Raw genomic sequence first — 14,652 nt, forward strand, 5'->3', positions numbered from 1 at the left:
ACTCCTGTCATACAATAATTGGCAGGTACATTGAGAAATCTCTACTTATTTTACTTTGTTATCAGTGTGTGATCCCAACTATACTACACATTGGCACTGAGAGATGCCATATAGATAGTAAACTTATTTAGGCAGACAGTGGATTAGGGCTAGATTCTGTCAAAGGTATAATATTGAGAGACCCTACTATGCTTGTCTCATAGATTTAGTTTGGTGCCTTGGTCATTAAGGTTAAATAAAAGCTCTAACCTTAACCTTCTGGTCAATTCTTTCTCCATAACGACCCCAGCTCTGGATTAGGTTTTTGAGCAGGCCAACCCGATCCTAATATTAGTATACATGCCTTTCTAACTACAATAAACGGGATAAGGGTAACGTGCACCTCAAGTTAGATACCGGAGATTATTATGTAGGACAACTGGATGCTACACAAAGAAAGGAACACAAAGGAAACCGTCGCTGGCGGGGAGGCTGTCTGGGAGCAAGCTCCAGGGTATCCAAAGACTAACTTAGTCCCCATGAACCGTAGGGAAACATAAGACTGTACTGCAAAAATGGCCCGAGCAACGCTGGATAGGCACTGCGTCCGGTCAGCGTCATGGAAAGCGAATCAGACTTCCCTGAAAGAGAGTGTGCAGTGCTGGGAATGAAATGCTTCATTGTCTATTAGGTACTTGATAATGGAATGAATACTGCTTTCATAAAGACGTAGTCGTTTCCTAAGTAAAGGCTTACAGGCTGATTAATTCTTTGACCAGAGTGTCTCAGTTAAGGATACGGACCATAGCATAGTTGCAATTTATTTATTCAGGTTTCCACTAGATTACGTAGTAGTCATGTCAAGGTGATTGATCATCAGTCATCAATTCATGGCTTTATGTCCTATCAAATACCATGCTTACAGCTTGCCCTTCGCTGGACCACAGCAGGCCGCCGGCTCCGGGTGCAGCGTGGACTTGTTAAATAACTGCGAGGATTGCGGCACATCCAGGGCCGGGTTCTTCGTGAAGAACCCGTCGGGCTTCAGCATGACACTAATGCGCTCCATCGGCATGACGGGGAAGTCTTCGATGCGGGGATTGTGGGTCAGGCCGAATGCTACCTACAGTTAGTTCTCCATCTCTGCCAAAGGGAGCGAGGAGTGGGACTTACTGTGCCAGAGGACGATGTCTTCATTCTCTACCGGGTCGTTCCGTTGCACCCATTTCTCGACACCTTGGCTTTCCTTGCTTTGGTTGGTGAATTCACCGGCGGCGAATAGCTCGTCGTCCTGGTACTTGGTTACCCAGATAGGTTTGGTGGCGAAGGCGGCACGCTTGGCACCAAAGGACTTCGGGCTGGCGAGGAGCATCTGGCTGGGTGCGGTTTGCAGCTTGTATGAAATTGGTTTATAGGTAATAGGGTTGATTTGAGAGTCGTTGCGGATCTTGAATACACGGTGGCGTTCGACGCTGGTGTTGGCCGTTCCACTCGTCCGGAGGACGGTCTGCTCTGTTGTGTACCCCACGCTCCATGGGTTATTTTCGTCTTCGGGCATGGGCACACTGTCCTCATAGTAAAGCGTGTTTTTGAACCCGTCCAGGGCGGGATCCATCCGGAATGAGAACATGTGCTGATGGTAAGGGGCCATCACGCCGGGGCCCACGTTTGTACCCCAGGGAACGGTCTTACCGAACTCCTCGTTGTCGAATGGTACGGTGGAGAGGATGCCGGTGGCGCGTACTTCGAGCTCGATGTTGGCCGCTTGGTCGAAGATGAACGCGAAAATGTATTCATAGTTGGCCACGGTGCAGATCATCTGCACAACCAGCTGGCGGTTGCGGACTACCGTTGCGGCCCCTGTACGGTAGTTGCTGTGTTTATGCTGAAGCCCGTTGTCTTGCTCGTGGAGACAGATAACATTGGGCAGATGGATCGGGTTGCCCTTGGAGTCGGAGCGGTAGCCGTCAAAGTACTTAATGTGGCCGAGACAATCACATCCCAGGGACAGCTGGTTCGCAGTAATACCGAACCCAACGTCTCCTACGTCAAACGCCTGCTTGCGGTGGTAGGGTGCCCGAGGGTCACCGTAAGGGACGGTCATTTCCGACACGGAGAGACGGTAGAACACGTTACGTCCATCGTAGGTCAGGTTGTAAATTACCAGGCCCTCGCGGCTGTTGAAGCCCACACGGAACCGCCATTTCTGCCAAGAGACCACGTTATCTTGAACATTGAAGGATGGCCCATGAGGCTGCTGGACAATGTACGGCTTGAGGTCAGTGCGCAAAGGCTCCTTAAGGAGGTCATGTGCGTATTGGACGGTCTCAACGGGCTTCCACGGCTGGGTCTCCATGGTTTGCGCATCAGTGCCACTGGGAAGATAGTCCATGCGTACAAGTTGTTTGGTGAGCCCGTCAAATACAGGGGAGAACTTGCAGGGTGTGGAATACTGGTTGTTCTGGGCGTGGTCGGTGGCGACGATATACATGTAGCATTGAAACAGACGGCGAGTCTCCTTCGGATCATCGGTTCCATAGATCCAGGGGTCATTACAAACCGTAACTCCCTCTGGCAATTGCATCTTGGCCACTTCGGCTTGGACAGCGGGATGGTTCAGACACAGTTGCTCCATCTCGAGCATTTCATCTATATCAACATGGGCCTAGACACGTTAGCTCATAGCTAATAACGACCGTGGTGTGGTATGAAATACCTGGATATCTTTGGGCATCTCTTTGGCTGAGATGACAGACCTTTTCCCTGCATCCAGCAAGGCCTTGTAGAATGCGCCATTGTCCAATCGATGGAAGAGAACCTGCAGTAAGCGGGTCGGCCGGCGAGGCAATGGCTTTCCCAGTCTCTCGGCTTCAATGAAAGGCACTACTTCCTGCTTGATTGGCTCCTGGATATCAATTTTCTTGTATCGCAGAGAGACCCCGGGAAAAGCGGCCTGCAGGATCTTGGTGGCCAACTGGATCTCCCCGGGGGTAATGGGGTCAAACGGATGAGGGAGTGAGGCCATTGTTCTTTCACTGGGAGAAATAAGAATGAAAGAAGGTGACTATTGATGTGAGCTGAGAGCCCGGGCCACGTCCGGTTTATATAATGGTCACCCCAGATAGCCAAGTCTTCGTTCGTGGGTCTCTGATAATCCCCCAGAGCCAAGCTGTCTCATAGTAAACGGCAGGAAATTTGGCTTTAAACCCCTTTGGGAACTGACATCGATAGGAACTGGTAGCTGATTGGTGGATACCCGACTCAGCGTATCTCTTGCCGAAGGCGGTTTAGCGTGGTGGTCGCGCTTGGACAAAAGCGCATGTCACTTGGCCCATACCCTGAAGCACTGATAGGCTCAAAGTGCCGGTCGATCGGCTGTCTTGCTTGTCACGACGAGCAGCAGTATAGTCATGGAAGGGCGGTCATATGAATAGCCACAGCGCAGGAAAGGTTATTCGTAGGAGACAATATTAGCGAATGCACCACTCACTGCGTACTATAGCAACATGACCATTTATTATGAACAGTAGACAGCTTATACGTAATTCCTAATTATATATTCTATACTCGGCAGAAACCCACTAATTGGATATCGAGGCCTCAATATCTGGTATATCAGCTGCCTACCCCAATAACTAGCGTATTACTCCTTTCTAAGATCTATGATTTAATATGTAGATAGGTATATGTATGTTCAAACACTGGATCGGTGAGACTGAAATATAGTCCGGGAAGCGGTTTGTTTTGAATGACCAAGATAATATATGTATTCATGGTTCTTGTAGACATTATATATGTATAACCAGCACGTCGAAACCCCTGATGGTGTAGTTGGATATCACGTTTGACTGTAATGGAAATTCCTTTGTAATCAAAAGGTCGCTGGCTCGATTCCGGCTCGGGGGAGACAACTTTTTTTGTTGTCTGGTTTATCTATACAAAGTGTACTGTGTGGTTCGAATCCTGTGAATACTGGTATCTAATCTTATCGGCGTATCCGCCCAAATGGCCGAATTCTCGTTTTCGCTATCAAACTGCGGGGTTGCTGACTCACCCCGTGGATACGCTCAACAATGCATTGACCGACTGGAAAAGCGATATCGATGAAGCTTTTTTGCCACAATCACATAGGCTAGCATGCCATAGTCATTGGGGATCAAGATGGATCGCCCTGAGCGCCCAAAGCGGACCTCCAACGCGTAAGTCTTGAATCCAGCTTGTCAAGAATCAACCCTGACTCTCCGCAGGTGCAGGCGATGCCGATCTCGCAAAGTCAAATGCTCCGGCACACATCCCTGCGATAAATGTCGACAGCGTCGTCAGGAATGTGTCTTTGAAGATGATCGGAAAATTGTTGTCTCAGAGGAGTACATACATCTCAAGACCCTCATCGTCTTCACACTTGATTGACGATGTTTCAGGCTATTTCTATCTCTAAAGCGAAGGGTGGAGGAGCTCGAGTCTACCCCGCCAGCGAGGAAACGGACTCGTACTTTGGAGAGCAGTAGTGTGGGTGAAAGCACTTATGGTAACACGGGTGCAACACCAGTACGAACATCCGAGACACCCCAACCGCCCACCCCTGAACAATCCGGGGGCAGTCGATATGATGAACGATTCGCCTCCAATCCCCTGGCCTTGGTATCGCCTGGCTACGTCAAGCATACTGGCCGCAGGCAGAGACCGTGGTGTATGTCACTTGCTGTCAAGACCCGCCACAGAAACTGACCTGTCTAGTATTCCTCGGACCTACATCTACCTGGTCCTTCAGTCGTCGGATTCTGAATACCATCCAAGCACGCTTGAGTCCACACAGCTCGGCACCGCTACCTCTCGCTGTGGATGGCGATGCTTACCAACTTCAGTGGCGACAAGCCAGCTCCGAGGAGCTTCCTGACATCAGTGGACTGCCCTCCCTGGAGCATGCACTGTATATACTGAACGCGGTTCAGTTCCATTTTAGTCACTTATACTTGTTGTTTGATGAAGATGAATTTCTTCGCCATCTATATGAGTTCTACGATAACGCCGAAGTGAAGGTACAAGAGAGCCGTCTCTGGTACGTCCAGTTCTTGATTGTATTGGCATTCGGGGAGGCTCTCTTAGCACCAGTGCGAAAGGTTTCCAATGCTGCTAGCTGGACGAAATATTTCTTACGAGCCATGTCCTTCCTGCCTGACATTACGGGCTTATGGCAAGATCCTGTTTTAGCCATCGAGGTTCTTACTCTCATCGGGCTTTATTTCCACTCCATCGACATGAGAGATACCGCATATTGCTATGTAGGTTGAAGCTCTTTTTCTTCCAAATTTCCTTCTCTGGTCAAAGCAGCTAAACAGTGTAGATTGGCCACGCCATACGCATGGCATTGGTGGAAGGTCATCACCGCGCCCCGCCTGTTGAGCAACTTGGCCAAAAGCTCGTGGATCGGTGTCAAAATATATGGTGGACCGTGTATATACTGGACCGGAAGTTTTCATCGCTGATCGGATCACCCAACGCGGTCAAGGATGATGAGATAACCACGCCCCTCTCGGATCCAAAATCGTGTGGCCAAAAGGAAGCCGCGTTGAGCCTGCATGTGAGGATTACACAGGTTATCACCCGTGTGCTGGACAGTAAGTATGAGTTAGTCCTTCGCCTAAACCCTTAGTCTGACTAGGCACACTCCAGCTGTATATAGCCCAGATGGAAAGCTGGGCGGCATCTTCCTCCGGAAGGTTCGGTCGGTGTTGCAGGAAATAACGGACCTTTCGCGCGAATTGGAGGATGTCTTCGCGCATCGGTTTTCAGATTCTGTAGAGTCGCTATCTGGAGTCACTACGCGACTGACATTATCCTGTCATCAGGTATGTGGCTTCTTAGATATTGTACAGGCAGCTCTCCTAACAGCGACTAGTGCATCATCGTCACTACCCGACCACTCGTCTTGACCCTCCTCTGGGAGCGACTCAACTGCTTCGAGCAAGGCGACATATTCCGAACATTATCATCACCAGTCCAGACCCTTCTGCAAGCATCTACCGACTCCGCATTGAAATCCTTGAGAATCCTCACTGCGCTGCGTGACCAGAGCCTTCTCGGTCCGTCTTCTCTCACTGACCCCCAAATAACAATGCTAACAGCATCAACCAGAAACCTTCCTCCCCTTTGACCTCGAAAACCTCTTCTCATCTTTCTTCATCCTATCCCTGATATCCGCCATCCTCCCGGACATCATCCCAGACCCCAGCTACCGCGACATGGGATTCAGTCTACTAGACGACATGATCGCTCGGGGAAACCGCGTAGCACAGCTCCGGAAATCCGAAATCGTGCAGTTAGAAGAACTAGTTCAGCCGTTGCTCCAGCCTCACCTGCAGCCCCTCACACCCGGGAGTAGTGCCAAGCAGGTGGGCGAGGAACAGCCGTCGGAGCAGACGAATGATTCCGCGGCTGTTCTACCCGCGGGTATCAGCCCGGCCCTGTCGGTACCAGACGCTGCCGATGTTGGTCAGGACGATGAGATACACTTCGACTGGAAAGAGTGTGGGTTGTCGTTGGAGCAGATGCTCTCAGTTACGGACCAACTGAACGCGAATAATTTGGTCCTGGATGCTGAACGGGAGGGATTACAGACTGATTTGTGGTTATGGAGTGATGGGTAGAACTGTGCCCAGGACTTTGGGTCTTTGTGTGTCTTGCACTTTCTCTCCCTGTAAATATCATAAACCCGACATAGATCTTATGAAGTCGGAGAAGAGCAGAATCCCACGACGCAACCATTCCAAAGAAATACCTTCTCAATACCACATAAACAGAAAGCAAACCCAAAACAGAACCAAAAACCAAAAGAAAAGACAAAAAGAAAAAGAAAAGCCAACAAACCCCCAATATGGATATCATAACTAACCCCCCTTACCCTTCACCGCGAATACCCACTCCCGCGACAGCAAGTGCCAAAGCACTGATCACCTAGACCCAGACTCCAAGTCAGCTCTCCTGAAACACACAACACACAGCACACAAACCAGAATAAGCACATACCATTATACAAAGCAGTCGCAGCTCGACCCTTAGACCCTTTCACAATATTCGATCGATTCCTAAGAGAGGTCCATACATCTGCCTCGATATTTCTCGAAGGACAGTACACAATTCTTACCTGGGTGCCAAAGTGACCTCGGACGCAGTGTCAGAGACTCTCGCGGCATCTGTGCGGTCTGGTATATGGAGGAAGGATTGGATCTTGGTCTTTAGGTTCTTGGGGCTGGGTTTGTCACTCATGATGGCGGAATATAATATATGGTGGCAGTGGGAACTTTGTAGGGTGTATGTAGTTGGTGGACAGTAAGTAAGTAAGTAAGTACTAGTAGTAGAGAGAAAACTTAGATGATGAGGACCCTGACAGAATGTAGCTACTATACTCCTTAATATACGATCCCAGAAATATCGCCTCCCACGCGACAACCACCACGACAGATATAGATCTACATGCTAATGCACGTTCACATCATCGATCCCGTCAGATCTCCTCGCTCACCGTCTCCCCCATCGTACAAACACCCTTGCTGTGGTAAGGATCCTCATCGGTTCGACCTCAGCCGTGGAGAACCCCGTATCCATTCGGCGAAACCAAGCTCTCATTGGTCCCCCGCGGTGCACAGATGATAGATCTGGCCTTCGCCGAACGATCATTCCAACCGAACCGACAATCAGGCGGTTATTGAGAATAATCAAAATAGTTTATTTTCTTAAAATGGAGAACCCGTTTCTGGGGGCGCTGGGGTGAAACCGTTTGTGGCGGGAAATAAGTACCTTTATTTTTGGTGGGGGTTTCAAGGGGTCTAAATTTATGCTACGCGGGTAGGGGGCTTTATGCATGCTTAATTTTTCTTGTGTCTGGGGTTGAGGTTTGGGTTTGGGGGTTCTTTTTTTCTTGTGGTTCTCTTAGGGTGTAGTAATTATTGTGAATATAGGTAGTTTTTTTTAAATGGAAATCAATCTTGTATAGCTTTGGTGGAGGACTTAGAATGTCTTCATATAATATCTAGTGTTTATATTTCAAATTCTGGTCCTGAGTACTACTACTCAGATCCTAGGGTTGAAGACACGGTGCAGGATGTATACTTAATTTGATCACAGTGGGAAGTACAGTAACCCTAAAAACTGGATGGTAGAACCACGGCTTCAACACGCTTAGTTTTTATACAATTGCTTGGTTCTACCACTGATATACTATTCTATTCCTTTTAAAAAAAATATATACTGTAGAAAGTAATTATTGAGCTATAGTAGAAATATTGTATATTTTGGAAATTTACTGTAGCAGGGTGTATACAGGTACTACAGTAGTACTCGCATTTCAAGATGAAACTATCCCCCCTATCACTGTAGCTGATTAAAACCATCTCATGAGATTCTATTCTATTCTATATCTTTCTATAACTTCTAAAATCTAGTCTTCAAAGCCCACCCCGCACAAACGCCCCTCGCAACAGCAAAAGCAACAGTAGCCGCCAGATAAAGCACGCCCCCGAACACGATAAGCCCCCAGTAATCCCCTGCATTGTGCTGTTGTATGCGCCCGCAATCGGAATCCCAGTGAGCGTGCCCACACTAACGATCGTGAAGGTCGTTCCGTTCCTCTTCCCGTAGTCTTCTGTCGCGCAGACCTGTGAGATGCACACGGGCGTGAGACTGATGGCCGCTCCGCTCCAGAAGCCAAAAAGCACTGCGTAGCAGATGATCGCGGCTAGGTTGTCTGCTGCTGTCAGCCAGAGGGCGAGGGTGAGTACTGCGCATAGGAGCGATGTGAGAACCATGACGTTGAAGCGGCCTAGTCGGTCGGCGATGAGGCCGGGGAGGAAGCGGCCTGGAATGGCGCCGAGGTTGAGGAAGATGATTTGCGCGTAGGACATGGTGTTGTCTACTCCGACGTGGACTGCGTATGAGGCGATGTAGGTGATTGGGATGAAGACGGCGAACTCGACCAGGAAGACGGCGGCGGTTGTGGTGGCGTATTTGATGTCTTTGAGGGCTTTGAAATCGATGGAGCCTCCTCCTGCTGTTTTGTTGCGCGGGAGGCGTGTTTTCATGAGGAGACAGGCTAGTGTGCAGAGGACGGCGCATAGCAGGGCGATGATGCGGATGGCCCATGGGAACCCGATTTTGGGGGCTGCGAACAGTACTATCAGGGGGAATATCACGCCGCCCAGTCCGCCGGCTGTGCAGGCGATGCCTGTTGCATAGCCGCGGCGAACGTTGAACCAGTGTCCGACGCATGAAACTGCCGGTGTGAACAGTGTGCAGGCTGAGATTCCTCCGAGGACACTAAAGGATAAGAAAATCTGGTAATATTCTGCATTGCGTTAGGGGTTGTGGTGTGTAATGAGATCCATACAAGAGGAGTGCAAGAAGTTTAGAGCCATATATACCTTCACTACAACTAAAGCATATCAGCGCAGCCACCATCCCAATTGACCCAGGAATAATGACATATGCTGGTCCATATGCATCAAATATCGGCCCTGTTACACATAGTTCAGTAACTGTTCATAGAACTGACACAGATTCACTCACCAGCTTGTGCTCCGGCAAAGTAAAGGAAGAATCCATAAGCACCATATATCCAGCCAATGCTTGATTCGGAGTAGCCCTGAAGCTGATGAGTGCTAGTCCAGGCATGCAGGATCCCCAGGCTATTCAACAGGCCCATAGATGGGATCATAGCACACCACGCCCCGAAAACTACCAGCCATGCTCTGAGACCTCCTTCGGGATAGCTTTCATTATTTGCTAGCTCGGGACTTTCGGATGTCCTTGAAGGAGCCACGCTCCGATCTTCTTTGCTTAACATTTCCAGGTCAAGGGGAACAGCAAAGAGTAGCGGATACTCGAAAGAGCGAGCTAGTCGGAGGATACATTAGAACAATTGATTGCTTGGTACACATCTTATATATATCTATATCAATTCATGTCGAAGTCGTCTTCTTCTGCCGAGCCGACAAGTCGACTCGGACCACTCGGTATTGGAGCCCCATATTGAAGACCGACCCATGAAGCCGGTTTCTGAGTAAACAGGACTGTAAGAGATAGGGCATAAGGAGTAAAATGCTCCATCTAGTTTAGTGGCCGATCAAGACCAATTGGGTAGAGTGATGGCATACTAAACACCTCGATGGAGACCTCGGGCATCTCGAACGATGATTGGCTGAAATAGACAGATAGCCCTGACCGGCGAACTCCGAGGTCCACGCATTGTAGATCATACTAGTAGCGGTGTATCTGGCAGTTATCCTCGTCCTTTTGTATGAGTATTGAGTATGGACTCGGCCGTGGAAAAGGAAACAGATATCGACTACCATCACTATTTATAATATATGGAATGGGAGCGAGTCATTAAGCACTGAACACGTTTCTACTGTCTCCAAAAAAGATAACCTGGGCCCATAGTCATATCTTTTACGCCCCTTCTCTAAGGTGGGGAACTCCGTGCCCTGCGCATACGTATCACATTGATTCTCGTACAGACTCTTGAAACACGGTCCACACGAGAACCATAGCTGAGGCCTTTAGACAAAACGACCTTTCCAGCGTCTACTATATTTCATACCAAGTGTTAGTGGAAGTAGTACCCCTATATATGACACTGACCCTGCGACTCGGGAAGACCCGAAGAAAGCCCTTCAAAATCTCGACACGCCACAGAGCTATCGTCTTTCTTCGGTAAGCGCCGTATGTGACGTGACGTAGCTTCGAGAGGATTGCAAACCGAGGCAGCAGTTTCAATCGCCTCTCACCATCCTTCCAGTGCTGAGTGTACCATTTTACGATCTTCATCTTTCTTTCATGGCGGAGCTTGCCGCCCAGTTCAATAAAGTCTGCATCGAAGCTCTTTAGCTTTTCGTCGATTAGAATTCCAGAGGCCGGAGGCTCTTTTGGATATTGCGCGGTGTAGACACAGGGATAGAATGGCGTCTGCTGATGAGAAAAATTGTTCTTTTCTTCTTGGTTGTATCCATTAACCAAAGCATCAAATAATGGTTGGGACATCTTGGACTAAGACACTTAGATTATGTGTGAAGATGCGTTAAAACAATATAGCAGAGATTCAGAGAAGAGGAATCGTAGACAAATGCCACTCAGCTACATTTAATGCCACCTGACCGGCTCTCAAGCAGAAGTCATGCATATGTGGATCGTATGTCAAAATTTGGCTATATATCAATTACTTATGTACATACTTTCAGGAACTGGTCGTCACAAGATATACCAGTTTCTAGGGCAAGTATAGACTGTGCGAACACGTCTCAGATTATCCTCAAATGACTATGCATTACAGGCTATATATAGTTCTAACGCCTCCACACCTATGAGGGCACCTTAAATGCCACGATTGAATATCACTTGTCCATTTTCACCTCCTCTTCCATGAAACCTTTCTTCCAAATGATCGGAACTCGAACAACGTTCTTGTACCAGACTGTTAGTTAACTAATATCATGTTGCTGGAATATGAATCTCGAAAATTTCGCGCTCTGCTATTACCTAGGGTCTGATAGGTCTGCGCATTAACGAACACGTCCCAGGTACGTCGAGAGGTCATACGGCGAAGCGGGTATATCCCGATTTCCTGGCAGCGATGTGGAGATTGTGATTGTGTCTGACGAGCACGTATAAATTGTTAAGCAGAAGGAGTATGAGGATTTGTTTAGTAAACATTCTGCATCAAGCCTTTTTTTTTTTTTCTTTTTTTTTTTCCCTGCTGGGGTCACTCTTGAGCCCTCCGAAAACACATACTAGATATACGGCTACGGGGATGATCCACCAAAGGGCGAAAATTACTCTCAGACAAAGAGTTTGCCAGTTACGTACTGTTTTGATGAGGCTTTGAATTTGCTTTTGGATAGAAACGTGGTCTCCTGTTGTGGAAGTATTCATATTGCATGACCGTAGCAGGGCACACGCACCTTAACAGACACACTACAAGTAGACCCTGCAGATTCTTTCCTGCGATAGCTTTAGTGGCTGAATTGACCACATTAGGGGGACTAATTGGAAGGTTGCTCAAGACCCATTAAAACGAACTGGTTGAGTTGTTACTGCGCCTTCTCCCAACAGTGGTCCGGGCCAGGGAGCGAATCAGGTCATTAATTCGCCGAACGCCTCCGAATGGCTTTTCGGCAGACACAGAATAATCCATTTACCCTACTATCCTTTCGCCGAACATCATAAACCAAGAGTATGGAGTCACTTTCCCCGTCAAATGCAAATAGCCCTCATACCCCGAGGTACACTCGCCCATATCGTTCTAAGCGTCATCCGCCTTGTGACCCATGTCGTCGAAAGAAGTTAAGATGTCAGGCGGAGAGAGGAAATACCTGTCAAAGATGTCAAACTTCTGGTTCTTTGTGTACTTTCGGTGGCCTTCAGGCTGTTCATCAGCCATCGACGGCACTCGCCGACGCGAATCAAGCGTCTCCTCCTTCAGCCCAACAAGTGACAGCTGTGCAGCCCGTGGAGGAGCTACACGCCGCAGTCAACACGGATGACTCTGCTCGATGCCAGTCAGAGCCTATCCTCCCCTTAGGCCCCTCAGCTGGCCCTGATTCAGGAGAAGTCCCGTCAAGCGAACCCGTTACGACGGCTCCAGCAACTTATCACTTTCCAGAGAGGCCTCCAGCTCAGGCGATTCAGACATTAGACCAGCTGAAAGGCTTCTCATATCAAGTTACTGGGGCCTCAGGCGAATCAGACCCATGGCTTCTCCGGCATTGCAAGTTCGACGACCATGGTTTTCTTCTTTTCCATCAGGTACATTTCCGAAATGCGGGAGGGCTTCCGCTTGACGAAAAGATTCCCGTTCATTTTCTAGTAACTACGGACGAGTTGTATGGGCCCGCAAAGGAAGAAACAGCCATTCCCAGGAGTCAGAGTCGAAGGGAGGAATTGAATGGCCTGGTTCCCCTAGACTGCGGCCAAAAACTAGTAGCCTTGTGAGTGGCCTCCTCGTGTGATTCAGTATCATCAACTGACATAACAGGTTTGTAAAATTCATCTTCCCGACTCTTCCTGTCATCTCCAGGTCATTATTTGGTCTCACCTTTACTCGCATCACACCCGATCAACACGTTCTTAACAACATGCCGGTTCATCTCCTGGCCGCCATATACGCTTCGGCACAACCATTTACCAAGTTTGACGAGTATCTCTCAGTTCTCAACGCTTACTCAACACCGCCAACTGAGCAGCTCTGGCGCATGGTGTGGGAGATTCTTCTACAAGAGATCCACACCCCTCACTTAGCAGCCCTGCAAGCAGGACTGCTTTATTTGCACAAAGCACCAGGAAAGAGTCAAAGTGCTGTTGCTGACAGCGCATCTGTATGGTCTTTTGTTGGATTACTCGTCGGGCTTGCTACATCGCTCGGTCTTCAGATGGAATGTGGGCCGATGGGCCTTCCTGCCTGGGAGCGCCGACTGCGACGAAGACTATGGTGGGCAATTTATGCCGAGGACAAATTGAGAAGCCTCCTGATGGGTCGGCCCCCGTATATCAGACAAAATGAATGGGATGTAACAGAACTCGATGACAATGATTTCCATATTGATGAAGCGCAAATCGTTTTGTTGTCGCCTCCGAGAAGCCTGCTGGCACAAGATGTACTGCATGCACAGCAATTCCAATGTTTTGCTCGTCTGTCTCTCATAGCAGATGAGGTGCAGCATGACCTTTAGTAGGTGATATTTTTATCTTATCGAAGCCGTATTGTTATTAACAGGCATATCAATAGTGCTCTGCGATCCTCACAACGCTTATCGTCGAATTTCCCGGAATCTTTCAAAACCGCTCGTCCACTTCTTCAAAAGCTGAGGGAATGGTACGTCCATTTACCGGCACCACTCAGACTGCATGATAGGCTTTTCGCATCCATTGACGGGACAGGTCCACAATTAACCTGTCTTCATTTTGCATACACGCTTTTGGAAGTGTTCATCTTCCGCGCTCTTCTGCGACCTATGGTCCGGTCTGCTACTCCGCCACCCTTGTTCGAAGCCACAGAAGCCTCAACCAACTTCACCACAGCGCTCGATGACTACATCTTCCATATCATGGAATCCGACGAAATCGAACCCACCCCGGCAATAGACCTGTCAAACGAGAACGGTGCGGGGAGCGCTGTTCTCAAAGCGGCCGAGAACTGCGCCGCGAAGATGCTTCGATTGGTAATGAGAATGGCATATAGTGACTTGGCTGGGTATTGGTTCTCATGTATGCGTCTTCTATCTCCTCATTCATCTCTGGGCAGATATTCTCTAACATACTATCTGTGCCCAGGGTCTCGGATTGGCTTCGCGACTGTTTCTAGCTTCATGTTACTCTTACTCGTGCAAGCGCCCTCGAAAGAGCATGCTATTAGGGCCAGACGATTAGTGCACATGTGGCGACAGGCGCTTCGAAGGCAGAGCGAGGGTTCCTCGTTGATGAATTTGGCTCTGGTACGGTTGGATGGAATCCACTGGACCGGACTGTGCCGGAATTATTACCTTCCAAAGCATGTTAAGGAGGCGCTTGATGAGACTGTGTACCAGTAGATGTGCTTGTTTTCTCGTCGGATGCTTTACGAGTGTGGCGAATAATGCGGGATATGGAATTCAAAGCCCATATAGTAGAGTCATGCCTTTTTTTTTT

The 14,652-nt window shown here is 48.7% G+C and overlaps 4 protein-coding genes across 4 annotated transcripts; 2 read left to right on the forward strand and 2 right to left on the reverse strand.

Moving 5' to 3' along the window:
* Positions 1-898: 898 nt before the first annotated feature.
* ANOM_008054 (copper amine oxidase) lies at positions 899-3,040 on the reverse strand (the record flags this gene model as incomplete). The annotated part of the gene is made up of 3 exons (XM_015553310.1): positions 2,696-3,040; positions 1,153-2,644; positions 899-1,098 (listed from the first exon to the last, which is right to left on the reverse strand). The coding sequence occupies exons 1-3, from the start codon at positions 3,002-3,004 to the stop codon at positions 899-901; spliced, it is 2,001 nt and encodes a 666-aa protein (XP_015405615.1). The 5' UTR covers positions 3,005-3,040.
* Positions 3,041-4,140: 1,100 nt separating this feature from the next.
* Positions 4,141-6,626, forward strand: ANOM_008055 (putative C6 transcription factor; the record flags this gene model as incomplete). Its single annotated transcript, XM_015553311.1, has 8 exons — positions 4,141-4,178; positions 4,227-4,346; positions 4,401-4,669; positions 4,717-5,261; positions 5,324-5,597; positions 5,653-5,828; positions 5,879-6,062; positions 6,115-6,626. 8 exons carry the CDS (start codon positions 4,141-4,143, stop codon positions 6,624-6,626), a joined length of 2,118 nt encoding a protein of 705 aa, XP_015405619.1.
* A 1,797-nt stretch (positions 6,627-8,423) lies between these two features.
* ANOM_008056 (oxalate/formate antiporter) lies at positions 8,424-11,013 on the reverse strand (the record flags this gene model as incomplete). The annotated part of the gene is made up of 4 exons (XM_015553312.1): positions 8,424-9,319; positions 9,396-9,488; positions 9,541-9,867; positions 10,761-11,013. 4 exons carry the CDS (start codon positions 11,011-11,013, stop codon positions 8,424-8,426), a joined length of 1,569 nt encoding a protein of 522 aa, XP_015405616.1.
* A 1,191-nt stretch (positions 11,014-12,204) lies between these two features.
* Positions 12,205-14,555, forward strand: ANOM_008057 (Zn(II)2Cys6 transcription factor; the record flags this gene model as incomplete). The annotated part of the gene is made up of 4 exons (XM_015553313.1): positions 12,205-12,956; positions 13,004-13,696; positions 13,754-14,232; positions 14,299-14,555. 4 exons carry the CDS (start codon positions 12,205-12,207, stop codon positions 14,553-14,555), a joined length of 2,181 nt encoding a protein of 726 aa, XP_015405620.1.
* Between the last annotated feature and the right edge of the window lie 97 nt (positions 14,556-14,652).

Source organism: Aspergillus nomiae (assembly GCF_001204775.2).
Source record: "Aspergillus nomiae NRRL 13137 chromosome Unknown contig00193, whole genome shotgun sequence".
Taxonomy (NCBI): Eukaryota; Fungi; Ascomycota; class Eurotiomycetes; order Eurotiales; family Aspergillaceae; genus Aspergillus; species Aspergillus nomiae.